Source organism: Bombus affinis, chromosome 5 (assembly GCF_024516045.1).
Source record: "Bombus affinis isolate iyBomAffi1 chromosome 5, iyBomAffi1.2, whole genome shotgun sequence".
In the NCBI taxonomy this organism is placed as follows: Eukaryota; Metazoa; Arthropoda; class Insecta; order Hymenoptera; family Apidae; genus Bombus; species Bombus affinis.
The window spans coordinates 14947978-14961062 of NC_066348.1; the positions used below are offsets into that span (position 1 = coordinate 14947978).

The following is a 13085-nucleotide window of genomic DNA, read 5'->3' on the forward strand; positions in this document are numbered from 1 at the left end:
GAAACGCTGTGTTTAAGCATTGCAAGAAAAAGGTAATTTTTATAAATCCCGCTCTTTATTTCAAAAGATATTTAATATATTCACATATTTAATTTTATTTAATATTTTTAATTTTATTTAACATATTTAATTTTATTCTCAAAAATATTTAGTTTAAAACATATAAAAAAATGTATGAAATTATTAACTAAGTGATCAGGAAGTCAATGGAAACGAATATTTAGTGTTTGATGCAGATATTAGTCTAGGTTTCATTATTTGTGCATAATTTAATTTAATTGTATCATTCATCACACATTCCTCTGACTCTTCCATACAGTTAAATTTTCCAACTGGCACTTGCACTTCTGATAAGCCTTCTGCACAGAGAAATGTTAGATCATAATTAATAAGAAATATATAGGTATATCTTCGAGATACATTAATGATATAAAATCACATACGTAATATTTTAAAGATGTATAGTGATTTTTCTGGATTACAAGATACAACCTCTGCAACAATAAAGTTTGATACTTGTGGTGTAAAATCCGAGCCAATTTTGAGCATCTAAAAATGAATTTCATGTAAAATTGTGATTAAAAATATAATTAATATTTCAAAAAGTTACCTTAAATGCTATAATATCATTAATTTTTGGTTTTGTTGTCATGACTGGATATGTTTCGAGATCTGCACTCACAAACTCTTTTGATTCTCCTAATTCATTAATTGAAGCTATACTTTCATTGACATTTGCATTGACACCATTTACTTCATTACTTAGATGCTTTGCATTCACTGTGTTCTTTACCCTGTTGTTCTCAAAAGTAGGTGGAGTAGAATTATTAACCATTGATAATAAATTTGTAAGTTCATGAACAGGTGATATAGTAGTATGGGCTCCTCTTATCGTTTCTGGACATGTAACCGGATTTTCTAGACAAATTTTGTCATCAATATTATCAAAACGAATATGTTTACCAAGGGGGACAACTTTAGTATTTATAACATAGGCTTTACTAGATTTGTCTTCTTCGTTTAGCACTGGCTGCTCAAGTTTTGAGCTTCTCCGTCTTCTTGCACGTTTTCTCCTTGCACATACATAAGGAACTTCTGTATCTGTACCTGTAATACAATACAAACAAATAGGATTTTAATACCATAAATAAGTAATACTACACTTTTGATTCAACCAAGGTGCTTATTTCATTTTACTTACTTTCTTTAGAATTTTGCGATCTGTCTGTTATATCATCCGAACATTTCTGTTGCACAGGGCTTGACTTTGCAGAAGGAGAATTTATCGATGTTGATTCAATTCTTCCTGCATCTGTAGAACTACTTTCTAGCTCTTGTTTACTTGTGTCTATTAATGAAACTGGGTTGCTTATGGATAGCTGATTTGTCAGTTGAATACTGCTTAGTTGAGACATAGGTAAAACCCTGCAACACTTTGACTGAAATGATACATTATTAAAATATCATATACCTTTGTTGCAAGAATTCTTACAAAACTGTTTCATTCTCCTTCAAAATCCGCATGTCCTCGTTAGGTGGTAAATATTCAATTTCATTTAGAAACAAATCAAATGGTTCATTAATGTGGAACAGTCCTTGAATATGTCCTTTTATATCCTTTATATCTTTCATTTTAGTAGAGTCAATAAAAATCCAACAAAAGCGATGTAGATCATTACGGTACTTACACAAATCGAGTTTAATACGGAAATTTGTCCGATTCATATTTTCTTTTAAGGTTATGCTTTCACTGCTGAGGTTATGCTTTCACTGTGAAGGTTACATGTGCCGCTACACGTACGCATCATGTACGCATAAACGTGTGCTCATGTGTATTCAAACGCGTACCGAAAATTATTAAAAAGTAAATCAGATGTATATGCACAGTAATAAATTTAGGTTTTCTTATTGCATTTAAGAATATTGTAGAGGTAAAATAATAATTTAACCGTTATATAAAATTATTGACTGTCTATCGATAATTACCCTTACTGTAATTAATCTTTGATCTTCGTAAAGTCGGTATTTCAGTTTCCATTGAACAAAATTTCAACACAATACTTTGTGTACAACACCATAGTACAACAAAGTACTACGTTTAGTACTTTGTTCGTAGCTAGTAAATGTAAATAAAAAAACTTATCAGAAAACTAAGCTTTTATTGTATACGTAAAATACGTAGAAAAGTATCTTATATATTATGAAAATTTTAGGGGATAAAATGAAACAAAACAAGATTATGTGGAAGTTAAATATGACATCCATCTTTTATTTAATTTCTGGTAACACAATGATATAAAGTCAAGGGCTTAGACTACTTAATAATTTGTTACCACATATTTTTTCCACAGCTACGCTAAAAATAGTTACAGTCGTGTTAAGTGCAGTTTGCTCAGAAACTCCATATAACGTAGATTTATTGTACGTGTCGTAAAATTCTTTAGATCTCCGTAGTGTGATGATAAGATTTCATTTATTAAACCGATTGGTCTAACATTAATCTAAGTAACACGAAATAATGCTATTGCACAGGTCAGGCAAATACACGATTTCAGCAAAAGATTTCGTCTATAATAGATAATCTTGGAGCGATTAAATAGCTTTGATCTCAAACTGTTTTACATTCAAATAAATTATCTTCTTATCGTGATGTGCGATATTTCATAATCTTTGAACGCGTTAAATTACGTGCTGACCCGCGGCTACTTAATTACAATATACCTATGTAAAATTATACCCAATGTGGGTTTCGATTCAGCGAGATATCCACATCACAATGCTCTGTTATTTACATAGACTTTCTACATTTACACTAACGTATAGGTATTAGTTTTGTATCTGAATAATAGATTCGAAAACGTGACACTTTTCCACAAACGATAAATTTACGTATCATGCGATAACGCGAAGTAATAAACTTTTGCATCTAATCTTAAAATCAATGATCGTTGCATAGTATTTCCTTTAAAATTTATAGACGCCTCTATCTCTGTTACCTAATTACGTAAACAGAAATCGTGCACGCTACTTTCTCGTTATTAGCAAGTTTACCAAGTACAACGATACTACTTAAAAAGCTATAGTATTTGCAATCGATCAGAATTTGTACGCGGTTGTTCGTTTCACCTGAACATTATTGTACTCACGTTAACTCAAGTTCTAGGCAAGGCAATTGTGTACAATAAGTTCACGCTCATCGTAATTGACAAATAAGTCGATATTCCGTTTTTCCAATACGTCTCGTTAGAAGTATCTATATGTCGTAAATAACGAATAGAACGTTTCTTCTAACGCGATATATCGCGCAAACTTTTTAATCCATAGATCAAATATGTGTATATATATATGTATGTATATGGAAATGGAAATTATATGTATATATATATGTATATAGAAATTAACCTCTTTAATTAAACGATATATATGGTATAAAGAACAGCGTAGGCAAGTGCTTGATGTAAGATTAATCGACTAGCCAATAATGCTTTATAAAATATTGTTTGGCCGTTGTACGTGTCCGTAAGTGGATAATAAGATAGTGAGTGGGCAGTGGGAAACAACCCTGAAATAGGATACCTTTGTAAGATAGTTTGATATATTTGTAAAAATGGAATTCTACGGTTTGATAATTCGGAATAATTATGTTAACAACAGCATATGTGCCGTTTGGATCAGTTTACATCTCATCGATCAGCAACGTCGAATAAAATCTTTAAAATCATTTTGCATCGAGAAAGGATAATAAGGATTTTTTTTTTCTCGATTGCGAATGAGAACCGAACCGACTATGTCACAAGGAATAATAATCGCTGTCAGCTTAATCGCAGAGTGTTCCATCGATCTCTTCGTGTTGTTTTCTTCTACCTTGGAACAAGAGCTTCAAATTTTTCGGGACATATGTTGTAATCAGAGGCGAAATAGAGACACATCAAGTACGTTGACTCGCGCTACTCACATCGAATTGTTGAACGATAAACATGGAATAATTGAAACTCGTTTCTTTAAGAAAATTAGCTACCTAAATTTTTCAAGGTCGGACTACGAAAACCACGAACGGTACGATAACCGTACGAGAATTATAAAGTTTCCAATCGAATAGAGGCCATTTCTAAGATAAGTGTTCTCCATTTTCAACTTGAAATTGTAGGCGGAATCTTCAATTCGGAAACTATGTTATTTTGTTTTAGCTTTCGATAACCTCAACGATATCGAATGCTCAGCCAATGAAAAAGAAGAAATTACCGCTAATGCTGAATTTCCTAGGCTAAACGTTGGCCTTTATCTTTTCGTCTACGACATCTTTAGCCGTGTAATTCTTTCGATCGGCCATTCGACGATAGATCCGAAGCGTGTCGAACGTGCCGTACGGAGACGTCGGGACGTCGAGCGGGAAACATCGATCGATCACAGCGAACGGAATCGCTAATAGAATCGTCGCGGCATAGCTTTGCCCTCGCCCTTTCGATTCCCTCACCCTTTCTCATTTAGATCAGCTTGTGGATCAGTAGCGACGAGAGACTCTTTACGATAGAATACAGGAATTCCTCTTGGACTCGGAACGTTCACGAATCTGCTGCAAATGCTGTAGCTGCGCCGGCGATGGAACGTGAGCGCTGCTGCTACGGGAATTCAAATGCTGCGGTGGTGGCAATGATTGCCGGCGACGACGTCTCAACGCTGGGCTCAAGTTGTATTTTAGTTTCGCTTGTATCAGTAGTTCCTTAAACACCTGCGAAATGTTCAGGTTCTCCTTGGCGGACACTTCTACGAAGCCGTTCTCCCATTTCATGATCACAAGTTCTCTCGTGCTGTCTGTATCCACCTGGAACAGGCGTGTAATATAATTGAAATACAAATTTAATGTTTCATATTCAAATTTTCAAATTCAAATTTCCAAATGCGAATTTTTCAAAATCAGACCTGTCGATATCAAATATGGAAATTGAATGTCATAGACGAAAGAACTCTGTCGCATTCGGCCACGATAAAAGTTACCTCTTGTGCCGAGTCGGTCACGTCGACTTTATTGCCAACGACAACAATGGGCACGGCGCCTTTGGTGTTTAGGATCTGTGTTCTCAGAGTCTTCACCTCAAGGAACGTGTTAGCATCGTGAATATCGTAGACGAGAATAAACGCGTCCGCAGACTTGATGGATAGGTCTCTCATAGCCGGAAACTCGTACGAGCCTGAGGTGTCCAGGATGTCGAGCGTCAGATGTATCCCGGAAACATTGAAATCGCCGTGATGCATCTCTTCTACCGTTCGCTTGTACTTTGGCGTGAATGTGTTGTAGAGAAACTGGTTAATTATCGCGGATTTGCCAACTTTCGCGGCTCCCATCACCACGATCTTGTGTCGTATGGAACTCTCCACCTGTTTTCCACCGCCGCTGTCTGACTCTGACAGTCTCTCATTTCTGAAATATATTTAGAAATATCCTCGATAGAATCTAGCAAATTATAAGAAACATTGAAAAGATTGATACGTAACGTTCTAATGAATTTATTTGTTTTTTCTTCTTCTTTCGCGTAACAGTTATGCTTTGAAAAACAGTTAATAACAGGCTTGTACCTTAGAACGAAACACAGGGGAGAAATAAGAGAGCCAACTGCCTTATCTCTAAGGGGATAACGTCCTGACGAAGAGAATAGTGCTAATGAACATTGAAGATCCCCTTCACTGTCTCCACGCGTTATTGAATATACGTTTTGTATAGGAGCTGTCTTGAATTTGTGTCGCTATTAGTCCCCGGAATATCTGCTCTGTATAGAGCATGCAAGCGAAGATGGTGCACCGGTGCTTTTGCATGCACCAGATAACAACTATTCCTAAGTATCTCCGTAATCATCCACGCTTATTACGAGTAGAAGTCAGACGCGGTTATTACCGAGCGTACAAAGGAGAAGAGCGCGAGCTTCCCTTTTTGCGAAGACTAGCCACAAAATTAAAGCTCGACCTAGCTTAAGAGCGAGTCAAGAGGAGGTCAGGGGATCGAAGAGGAAGGAAGGGGAGCGAAAAAGAAGAGGAAAAAGAGCAGAAAAGAATGGTTGGTGCTTGGAATTCGTTTCGAGAACGATGGAAAACGCACTTTCGCCCGTAAATCGTTTTGTTCTTTCCCATGGGTCCGTGTAATTCTTTCGTTTGTTTCGTATTAGCGGCGATAGTATATTTCGCGAATGCAGGAAGGAAATCAGTCGACGCTTGTAAACGTAGCGTAGCTTCGTTCTCTGTGAAACAAGAGGAAACAGAGGAGCACGAAGAATACGGATAGAAGTACCTTAGGGGCAAGAAAAGGAAGATTCTCCTTTTCTTGTCGAGGCAAAGGATTTTCGAGCGCGAATAAGACAGATTTCGAGATGCTTGAAAAGTATAAATCTCCTTACCTAATGTTTTTCGTCGTTCCATCTTCCTGGCCCTCTTTCAACGACGACGGTTGTAGACTGAAACGACGACGAAATTGATGCCGACCTTTCATCATTTGTGCAGAGGTATGCCTATAAAACAAACATCATGAAAACGTTCGATGTATGAAGAAGAACAAATTTAATAAAGGCTAATTCTCGTAGGGTAACGTTTTAACGATGAAATATCACTTTCTTATGATTTTGAGGAATTACAAACAAAATGTTGCGCCGATCGATAGCAAAGTCACGCGGCGTTCAAAGAAGTCCAAGGTCTATCGCGTCCTGACATCCAGCGTCGTATCATTCATGCAAAATTGTGGTTCTTTCGTGGAACGACGAACGCGAAAGTCGCAAGGGAGAGGCCGATATACCGTTCGTTATTACATTACAGATCATCTGTTTTGCATTGTGTATGAACGGAGTTGCTCTACGAGAAATCTCTTTAAACACCTCCGACGCGTATAACGCCAGCGTTAAATTTAATTCCATAATTTGCCTTTATCTTTCGTCGCTGACTTTCAAAATTAGTTTGCATAATTTATGGGCGTTGGAGACAGTTAACGTTGGGCGACACTCTCTCTACGTTCCACGGCGCATGCATGTGGTTAAAAGTTTCGAACAGCTGGCACAAAGCTAGTCCATAGGAGCAACCGCGACCGATTGATCCACCTACGATAGGCAGATAGATGTTCACGTCTCTTCTGATAAAGTGGGGCGAGTCACACGTATCAAATATCGTATCGATCGACCTGGAGACTTTAATCGTGCTACAACAATCCCGATTGAGGAAAACCGTACGAACCAATTCATTATTAGAAATCCGCTAACTTCTTTCGATTTCCATAACCGTAATTTCCAGGAAAACCTTCCCAGGAAATTAAAGAAGGATGAGCCACGTTGGTTTAAATGAGAAATTTAAGGAAAGGAACGAATTTTAAGCGACTCGAAGGAAGCGTTTACGCCTTTATTGAGCAAGGGTGCTCGTCTGTGAACAGGTTTCGAGAGATCGCGTTGAATCTGAACGTCGATTCAGCTAGTACAATTTCCGTCCGAGTGGATCGGTAACTAAATACGATTAGTTTCAGCTGATTCACCCTTTATACGCGTGATAAGCTGGTATTAAGACACGAGGATCCTTTTAGGACATAGGTTTATGGTGGGCTTATTAATTCGCAACCAGCCAAGAAAATTATTCGCCTTGATTCTCTCGCAGCTTATACGTAACGTTCGTTCAAGGCACTTTCTAATGGAAATTACGAATACGCGGAATTTATACCCGTAGATGTCGTCTTAAGTTCTTCGCCGCATTCGGCGCTACTTTCTTACCCCATGGTATTTTATATAACAACTTTCTCGCGGATCTTTCTTCTTTTTTTCTCGATTTTCCCTGCATTGAGAATTCTCCTCGCCAGAAGGAAGCGCGTAATTTGAAATTCTTTCGGAAACTTTCTTATTTCCGTACTTAACGAACTACGAAGTTCGGTGGGAACGGATATCGTGAAATGAAAGAATATTCGTTAGCGGTTGTCCAATTTTTCCACTTATATCGCGATTGGTTCCAATCCGAAACGTAGATTGTAAATTTCCTTAACTCTGCTGTAACCTGTTAATCTCAAAAAACTTGAGATGTTTCTTTACCGTTGGAAAGATGCAATTGGGTTGAAAGAACGTAACGGCGTTAAATGCGCGTTTAACTTTGGATTTCATTCGCGTAAAATCGTTCCTTTATTAAAAAAAAAAAAGCTCTGAAAGGCATTCATAAGTGACCTTTTGTTCCTCGGCGTAGGTGACATTTTCTGATCTTGTCCAACCGATTCTTTATTTTCTGTGAATAAACACGTGAACTTGCCGCTATTTACGTTCACAGTCGCGTAACGCAATTTCCCATCTGGATAAATGATACGCGTGTTTCACGACATAACGTGCCTGTTGTGTATGTATTTGCTCGGGGACAAGACTTCGTAGATCGATAGACAGTTACGATAATTGCCAAGCAACCGCGTGAAAACCTCGCTGATATCGTCTCCGATTGTTTTGATTGTACTTTTCGAGTTCGGTGCAACACCAGGCGTATTATCAGCGCGATATTGTATTAGGTCGTAATATATCAAATGTTCGTATTATTCTATTATGATAAATATGTTTTCCATCAGAACGAGTTTACCAATGAAAATACTGTGTTGCTGTAATTGACACATATGCGCCATCGAGATCTGTATAATGTTTTTAATACTATCGTGGAAAAATATTATTCTGTTAGATATTGTAAAATCTATATATCCGTTTATTGTGAATATTAATATTGCTAAGAGGAAATAAAAAACTATGTTGGAAATTTAGGACTTAGCGCCTGGAAAACGAATAGTATGTTCGTTAGTAGTAATTCCTTCAAATATAATATTAATATTATCTATAACTTTGGCCACGAGGTAATTAAATTCATATTCGTAAAGGAAAATGAATTAAATTTTGTACGTATCCATTATATTATTGCAGAGAGAATACCATAAAGCTCCTGACAGTATTTCGAGCAAAAGTATAAATTGACGCTTAATTTTATTCGGTAGATTATATCGCAGACAAATTATCACAGTCTATCGTATAAATACATAAATGTATAAATGATATACAATGATATTCTCAACGTAATCTAGATAAAGAAGACATTTCATATGTTTTCGGTTAATGTATTAAAGACACGAAAACATAGAGATTTTGGCTACCACGAAGAAAATAATATTTTTACCGGGCATTTTACGACGAGAAAGTATTTTAACATCCCTTTAACGTGCCACGTTGTTTCATACAGGGAATGGCTTTGTTGTTTCGTTAAAAATTTTAATGGTTTATTGCCGTGGTGTGGATATAGATAAAGATGAGTAATGAACTCGACGTGCTTTAAAGAAAAGTCAAGCTCGAGAAAAACGGACGGTGGAGGGATTTCACGGCGAACTACAGGATCACACTGCTTTGTTTGCGAATGCTGTGCATCCTTTTTCCCTGCAGCCATTATAAATTACGCTTAAAAGTAGCCACTTGTTAAAATTCTTAGCGCGTTAATTTCTGACAGCACTTTTCTAAATACTGTAGCAATCTATCTTGCGCAGCGTATACTTCAGTTTTTATAAACTCGTAAAGTATATAACAAAAAGCTAATTGAAACTTCTATCGATGATCTACTTTTAACGTCAATTACTTTGAAAGTGAAAAAGAATAGAATTGGTAAGAGTTAAAGGAGATTCGGTCAGTGCTCCGCGCACGTTTTAATCTTCCCGCTTATTGCTTCATAAAGCTTCGACGAGCCGATATCGACGCTTAGTATTGATCAACAATTTCCAGCGATATTACCCTCGTAAACCATCGATCCGCCGGTTTAACTTTTAATCTGGTACCGCGAGAATTTATTTCCATCGATACGAAACATTTCCAAATCTGCCATATTGCAGTGCGTTCGAAATCGATCGGTATAGTTTCGTTTTGTAGGAAGCGACCTGTCGCGTCAAAATCTGTTCGGTTAACTGCCTGCCGCGATTCGTATTACCGTAAGCATGTCGCACGATATAAATTACGACAATTAAGAAACGCGGCGATCGGTAGCACAAATATACGCATTGCGATTTGTTTAACCGTAGAGAAACGATATTCCTTTCGAGGGAGGGTAGCAGTTATGGTTCTACGAATCTTTAGAAGCGTTTCACTAACAGAAATCGTGCTTATTACTAGCAACGTTAGCACGAAACGCGCGTGATAAACGATACTTGAAACCGTTTCATTTCCGTTTAGCCGAATATTTCATTCCTCGATATTCTTGCTCGAATCCAACGTCTTCATCGTGGAATTAAAATACTGTTTTTCGATAGGATTGCAACTGTCTTCCCAGAGACGAACGAATCCTTTCGTACAGCTGGGAAATTGAACGAACAGAGAGTGGAAATAAGTCACCTGAACGTAAAATATCCGGATTGATAGCGTTACGTCGTTGTTCGCGTAATCAAATGCATCACGAAATCCCCGGTTTTTCGAAATAATCCGAGCTAAGTAGATTCAGGCTCTCGTATCTCTTAGACTTCTGTTTTCTTTCATTTGCAACCATAATCCTGCCCTTAAATGCACAGAAAGAGCACGGTAGGTGTCCTGAGCCAGTTTCCACGAGACCCGATTTTAATTTATCGATGAAATACAGTGACGATCGAAACGACGACGCAATTCGGTGCGGGTACCGTTCGAGAATCTAAAATTATGCGGAAGCGGGTAATACGTTTAGGATCGATATTCAGATTAACTAGAAAAATGATGCGGGTAGGTGTGTCGGTTTATCAAGTGGCATACCACGTTGCGATAAAGTCCTCAACGATTTATTTCCAATTTGACGGACGTATTTCTCCTTCTATCTGACACTCTAACTCCGTGTTTTTTTCGACAAACACGTCCGAGCAAATATATTTGTCCAACGAGTCGATGATGGCGGATAAGCGAAACGGACCTTAAACGCCGTTGTTTCGTCGACCTTCGCGATACATTTTAGTACAGAATCGAGTAAAAGAGGGGAGAGGACCACAGCTAGGAACAAAAAGCGGAGGATTCGGGCGTGCAACGATCAAATTGACATGCGTCGTCATGGCACGACGCGTCGCTGCTGTGACATTAATTAAATTCAATGACTGCGTTAATGCCAGCGTTAACGGGTCGCTGAAAAAGTCACTTGACTGTTTTCCGATAAAGGATGTCGCGTCGATTTAACGTTGACTTTACGTTGAATCCGACTTGCAACGCGGATAACCGCTCGACTACATGTGTATCTCTGGGACGGATTGACTTTCCTTGTCAGAACACGGATTTTGTCTCTATATGGGTAGATTTAGTTTCAAACGTTATATACGACAGCGAAATAAATGAACTGAGAATTTTAAAGATTGATAGTATTTATCAAACAGAGGAAGAACATTTATAACGCATATTAATTAAAAAGTTAATATTTTCAAAGTTACGAAGAATGTTTCGTTCCTCGAATTACGTATTCTTTCAGAAATTTCTGGCGGTGAAATTTCTAACGATATTTTACTTATATTTTCTCTTGAACCTTCTACTAAAATCTTCGAAATGATAATCTTCCAACTTGTATTTTTTTAAGGACTTTTTCCTACACGTAGCGAATACTATTTTTCTCTGGACTTGAAGACTTTTTTTTATCATACTCTCGTTTTTGATATTACAAGATGGAAAAGTTTCCCTTTACGTTAGGGGAAAACTCGAGAATACTTTGGCGTGACGCGTCAAGTGAATTCTCGAATTTTTTCAGATTCGAATTTGGTATATCAAATCGTTCGAAACGTAGGGAAGAATAAAGTGATGGAAGTCGTCGAAATTGTATTTCAAGAAGAGTAAATGGCGGGTCGAGCATTAAGATAGTTCGAAGACGGCTGTACTTTAAAAAGAAGTTTCGAAAGGGAACCTTCCATGGAACGGTTCGACAAACATCGATTTTTCCACGTGGATTCTATTCTATGGTTTTTCCTCTCGCTGCGTGTGATTTACGGCGTAGGGTTACCGCGTCGGGTCATGAGGGCAACCAAGGGCTTTCCGTTGTCGAATCATACGAGTAATTTCAATTCCGCTTCAGGGTTCGTACCGATCTGTACAAGTTAATTCCCAGGACCGATTTATTTTTCATTTAGCACACGTTCCTGGAAAGTATTTCCCCAAGTGAACTAAACTTTCAGACCTTTTAAACTTTTCCTCGAGAAGGTTAACTTCCATTAAACGGTAAGAGTAATTAAAGGAGGAAAAAGAAGGACGATGTTGCTGGAAATTTTTCACCATTAGATATTTCGTGTTTTATTGTCGAGATTACATCGAATTCTGACGATTATAATTATAGTCAGCTGTAATTATCGTTCGAATCTCGTTTGTTTTCGTTCAGTCCGAACGACGTTGAAGTCGGTGACTTCCTTTTTTCGACGATGGTTCTAATTACGAACTCTTTAACATTTTCGCTGCGACCACAAAGGTCTTAAGAAATTCCTGATGATCCAAGGTTTCTAAGAAGTAAGGCCTCATTATCAACTTTTTGTCAAGAAATGAAAATGCTCCCTATTATACCAAATTGCTTCTCAGTCGAGCGAGTGACCTTTTAATTAAGAAAATTGCGACGCTCCGCATGCATATTCATAACATATTCGTAGCATAAGAATAAGCATTCTGATTGTAACTATATCGATGACTACTTCTCACGAGAAGATTCTCCCGAACATCGTACTTCGCGTTATCCGAGTTAAAACGATTCCATCGCAACGACGCGACGTTTTATCCAATGAATATTAACGAGGGAAAGCGTAAACTGCAAATCAAACGCGTTTCCTCTTACGATGATCGAGATATGAAGCGAAGAGAGTACGACGCCTATAGAATCCCTCGTTTAGGGTGTGTTAACGCGCTTGAGTGGAAATTTGTATGTAACGTAAAAAGGTTTGGCCGTTCATAGGACCGTCTAAAAATCCCACGCCATTTACCGTCATAAAGGTATTTACTGGTCGCAGACACACGTAAACACGGTATAATTGGCCCGAGAGCTCTGGCGGAAAATATCTTCACCAACCTTGCTCGACCTCTTGAATTAGACACTACGGAATAATGGCAACAAATTTGCGACAACTTATCGGCCAACTAAGACTCTTCCCG

General features: G+C 37.8%; 2 protein-coding genes across 5 annotated transcripts in view; both read right to left on the reverse strand.

Moving 5' to 3' along the window:
* Positions 1-54: 54 nt before the first annotated feature.
* LOC126916000 (uncharacterized) lies at positions 55-1975 on the reverse strand. 2 transcript variants are annotated; one of them, XM_050721331.1, is made up of 6 exons: positions 1493-1968; positions 1202-1425; positions 1003-1107; positions 611-918; positions 444-549; positions 55-359 (listed from the first exon to the last, which is right to left on the reverse strand). In XM_050721331.1, exons 1-6 carry the CDS (start codon positions 1723-1725, stop codon positions 196-198), a joined length of 1140 nt encoding a protein of 379 aa, XP_050577288.1. In that variant the 5' UTR covers positions 1726-1968; the 3' UTR covers positions 55-195. The 2 variants fall into 2 exon arrangements, with proteins under 2 accessions (XP_050577288.1, XP_050577287.1); XM_050721330.1 differs by having other exon boundaries at positions 611-1107; positions 1493-1975.
* A 262-nt stretch (positions 1976-2237) lies between these two features.
* The window catches only part of LOC126916017 (ras-related protein Rap-2a), a 28643-nt gene continuing 17795 nt past the window's right edge, over positions 2238-13085 (reverse strand). For all 3 annotated transcript variants that reach the window (XM_050721365.1, XM_050721368.1, XM_050721367.1), the window contains exons 2-4: positions 6387-6497; positions 4996-5419; positions 2238-4822 (exon numbers count right to left, since the gene is read on the reverse strand). In XM_050721365.1, coding sequence (XP_050577322.1) covers positions 4523-4822; positions 4996-5419; positions 6387-6481 — 819 coding nt within the window. In that variant the 5' untranslated portion in view covers positions 6482-6497 and the 3' untranslated portion in view covers positions 2238-4522. The remainder of the gene's footprint in view (positions 4823-4995; positions 5420-6386; positions 6498-13085) is intronic.

Bases quoted from the DNA above. Each gene is read 5' to 3' on its own strand.
- LOC126916000 (XM_050721330.1), bottom strand. From the start codon at position 1,725: ATGAATCGGACAAATTTCCGTATTAAACTCGATTTGTGTAAGTACCGT. The intron at 1,426-1,492 runs GTAAGAATTCTT...AAAGTGTTGCAG, and splicing joins AAGGAGAATGAAACAGTTTT to GGTTTTACCTATGTCTCAAC. The intron at 550-610 runs GTAACTTTTTGA...ATTCATTTTTAG, and splicing joins ATGATATTATAGCATTTAAG to ATGCTCAAAATTGGCTCGGA.